The 3,570-nt window shown below is 34.3% G+C and overlaps 1 protein-coding gene across 1 annotated transcript; it reads right to left on the bottom strand.

Annotated features, from left to right (window-relative positions):
- Positions 1-249: 249 nt before the first annotated feature.
- On the bottom strand, positions 250-2,019 carry LOC120070814 (60S ribosomal protein L30). Its single transcript, XM_039022698.1, has 5 exons — positions 1,875-2,019; positions 1,667-1,772; positions 1,172-1,273; positions 614-682; positions 250-523 (listed from the first exon to the last, which is right to left on the bottom strand). Exons 1-5 carry the CDS (start codon positions 1,893-1,895, stop codon positions 483-485), a joined length of 339 nt encoding a protein of 112 aa, XP_038878626.1. The 5' UTR covers positions 1,896-2,019; the 3' UTR covers positions 250-482.
- Positions 2,020-3,570: the final 1,551 nt, after the last annotated feature.

The raw sequence follows: 3,570 nt of genomic DNA, 5'->3' as shown, positions 1-3,570 counted from the left end.
AATTGTTAATACATTACATATTATACGACATTACAAAATGGGTATTTAGAAAATTTTACCATAAAACAAGTTGATAAATTAATTAGTGATGGTATATACTCAACCTAATATTTAACTATAATTGGATTTATGATTTATAAATATATTATCAAAAAATTGTTTAAATTAAAATTAAATTTCAGAATCTACTGTCAAACAGATATTTGAAAATATTCAATAGTGCATTACCCCTTAAACTAGACAATGATAGAAAAAAAACTCACAAGATGCTTGTTTTGTTATAAGACAAGAACACCAAAATAATGATATGAAAATTTTCTGGAATAAGATAATCTCGAACATAAAAAGGGTTTACAATGAAACCATTCGTTCAATGATATCATGCCTCACAAGCAAAACACATAACTACGTTCAACCCAAAATCAAGTGAATTAAAAAGAAACTCTGAAACAAAAATCTATGACCTGAGAGGAAGTTGTAACCTAACTTTCTCCAGGCATGCTCTTGATAATATCCGAATCACCTGAAAGCCATTAAAATACCATAATTAGAACATTATGTTCAAGCAGTAATCCAGCAGTACACAACAAGACTGGATTATCGAGAGGTATACCGGGATCGATAATGCTGAGGCAGCATACTCTGTAGTATTTGCCACAAGCGGTTCCAAGGTCTACATTGCCTGAGAACGTACAAAGAGAGATTTGTTCACAAGAAGTCAAATTCAAGCAAATCTATACCATCATAATTAACTTCTAATGCAGAACAAGGGCACACTACCCTAGACTAAGGGTAAAGTGTCAAAAGGCCATCCTAAATTCTTTTGTTTAGGCTTTCTCCTAATCCTAAACTATCACAATAGGCTCTTCTTATTCCTTAGCTTTCTGGGTGGGGATTTACACTACCCGGCCCCTAGGTCGTTCCATTGTGACTCTGCCTTTTATATTATACTAATCATTTCTTGTTTAACAAAAGATAAAATCACAAATTGACCAAAAAAGCTTAAGCTAACGGGTGTATATAAATATAAGAAAAGGTCATTAAGGAATCCGATAATTTTAAGCCAGATTTCTAAAGTTTGCAACCAAAATTTCACACAAATGCAGGTAAATATATACATGTTCTAATTTTAAAGACAGGTCAATCCTTTGTTGAAGGGTTAGAAACATACTCCCATTGTAATGGTGAACTCCAACCTTCGCCAACATAGCGTAGTATTCGATCTCGGACTTTCGGAGTGGAGGGCAGTTGTTGGCAATGATGATCAGCTTACCTACAAACCCAAAAAAAAAAATCAGAAATACCCACAAAATGTAGAAATCAATGGTAAAATAAAGCATGGACAAACAAATCAGACACTACAAATCCCTTTACTCTCAAAGGAAAAAACGCGAATATAGTAGCTTCATTTAATGGGTATAACACAAATTAGTAACCTAAATCGGCTAAACACGTTTCAGATCGACGACATACAACACTTTCATTCTCTCCAGCTTATCGAAACTTTCAGTAATTTCATCTAAAATTCTAACTAAAATACAACTGATAAACTAAAAAATAAGCCGAATATCAACAAGGATAGAGAAAATCACCGAAACATCCATCGATGCAAGGTCTAGAGATCAAATTAAGGACACAGAGAAAGAAAGCTTAATCAATAGATTACCTTTAGAGTTCCTCAAGGTCTTGAGGACGGTTTTGTATCCCAAGGTATATTTTCCGCTCTTCATGACGAGAGCGAGTCTGTTGTTGATGCTCTCATGAGTCTTCTTCTGTTAAAGGAAGAAAGAAAGAAAAATGTGAGAATAACAAAGCACCGATCGAAAATGGAAGAAACAAGCTCAGAATCGCCGTGAATGGAAGAAGGAGCTGACCGTCTTCTTTGCGGCCACCATGATTGAAGATGAGAAGCTGAATTCGCCGACTGAACGGCCAAAAACCCTAATTCTGAAAATATATATAGAGCGCCTAAGGGTTACTCTAAAACTTGGGCCTCATGTTTTCACAAAAACGGGTCAGGCCCAATTTTCAAATATGAGCTTTCCTCTTGGTTCAACCATAGGAATCGATATTAAGGGTGGAAGCGATTCGGTTCGGTTTGGAGGCCAGACCGAACCGAACCGCTTTTATTTATACATGAAACCGAACCACATCGTTTGTGCGGTTCGGTTTCATTTTTCTAATGAATCGATTTCACGAACGGGTGGCAGACGAACGAATAAATTTGGTTCACTGGCACGAACTTTGGTTCACTGGTTCACTAGTTTACTGACGAACAAGCACGAACGAAGAACTCTGGTTCACCGGTTCACTAGGCACGAACTCTGGTTCACTGGCACGAACGAAGAACGAAGAACTCTAGTTCACTGGCGGTCTCGAACGAGCACGAATTAAGAACGAAGAAAGAAGTCGTGCGTCCTGCGTCAGACTCAGACCGGCGACGGCAACAAAAAACCCTACAAGTTTTAAAGGAAGAAATTGAAAGCAGAAGGAAAAGAAGAAAAATAAGTCTTGCGGTGCTTACTGATGTAATCGAAAAGCATAACAAAAAACCCTAAGGTATTTATTGATGTAATTTACTCTTTAGTTTTAAATTTAAGTTATTTATTATTAAATAAAATATTAATATATATATTTATATTTAAACGGTTTGGTTCGGTTTAGAAATCAGTTTTCAAGCTTTGAACCGAACCGAACCATTTAAATTCGGTTTCAATAGCCCAACGAACCACATCGAACCGAAAAAATCGGTTTTGCAATTTGGTTCGGTTTTGTTGTCCATCCCTAATCGATAAATGTCTAATTAACACGGTTTCTATTAGGGGTGGTCATTCAAACCGCGAAAAATGAATCGTTTCTAATAATTGAATCGAATCGAACCAAAAACTCAGTGAAACTGAAAAATGTGGTTCGATCCAGTTTGAAGAAATAGTGAAACCGAATTATTCGGTTCAGTTCGGTTTCACTTTCGAAAACCGAATTTTAAACCGAAGCGAACCGTTTTTAACTTATATATATATAGTTATTTATTTATTTATATATTTAAAAAAGAGTAAAACCGAATTTAAAACGTACTGTTTTTAATTTAAAGAACAAAATCGAATTAAAAACCGAACCGAACCGAACCGTTTTTAAATTAAAAAAATATAACATGGATTTTTTTTAAATGCCAAAACTGAATTTGAAACCGAACCGAACCGCATTGTTCAGTTTGAACCAATAAATCGGTTCGGTTTCACATATTAGAAAATTCGGTTCGATTCGGTTTGACTACCAAACCGAATCGTTTCCACCCCTATTTCTATTTCCAAAATATTTAAGTGCTCTTAAAAATTAATAAAATTATAAAATATTTAAATGTAAAATATAATTCACATTTTCAAACAGGAATAAGAATCTAATCAAAGCTTTATCTTAAAATCAGTTGAAGCAAATATTCAAAAATAAATAAATATTGTATGAGAGCGAAATGAAAAAACGCATTGTCTCTGCGGATATATATAAATAAAATTAATATGGAAACAAAACAAATAAACTATATTTATTTAATAGAGTGGCATTACCTTCATT

The sequence above is a fragment of the Benincasa hispida genome, chromosome 2 (genome assembly GCF_009727055.1).
Source record: "Benincasa hispida cultivar B227 chromosome 2, ASM972705v1, whole genome shotgun sequence".
Lineage (NCBI taxonomy): Eukaryota > Viridiplantae > Streptophyta > Magnoliopsida > Cucurbitales > Cucurbitaceae > Benincasa > Benincasa hispida.
The sequence above is the reverse complement of the archived record's forward strand: the minus strand, read 5'-3'. Positions and strand labels throughout refer to the sequence as shown.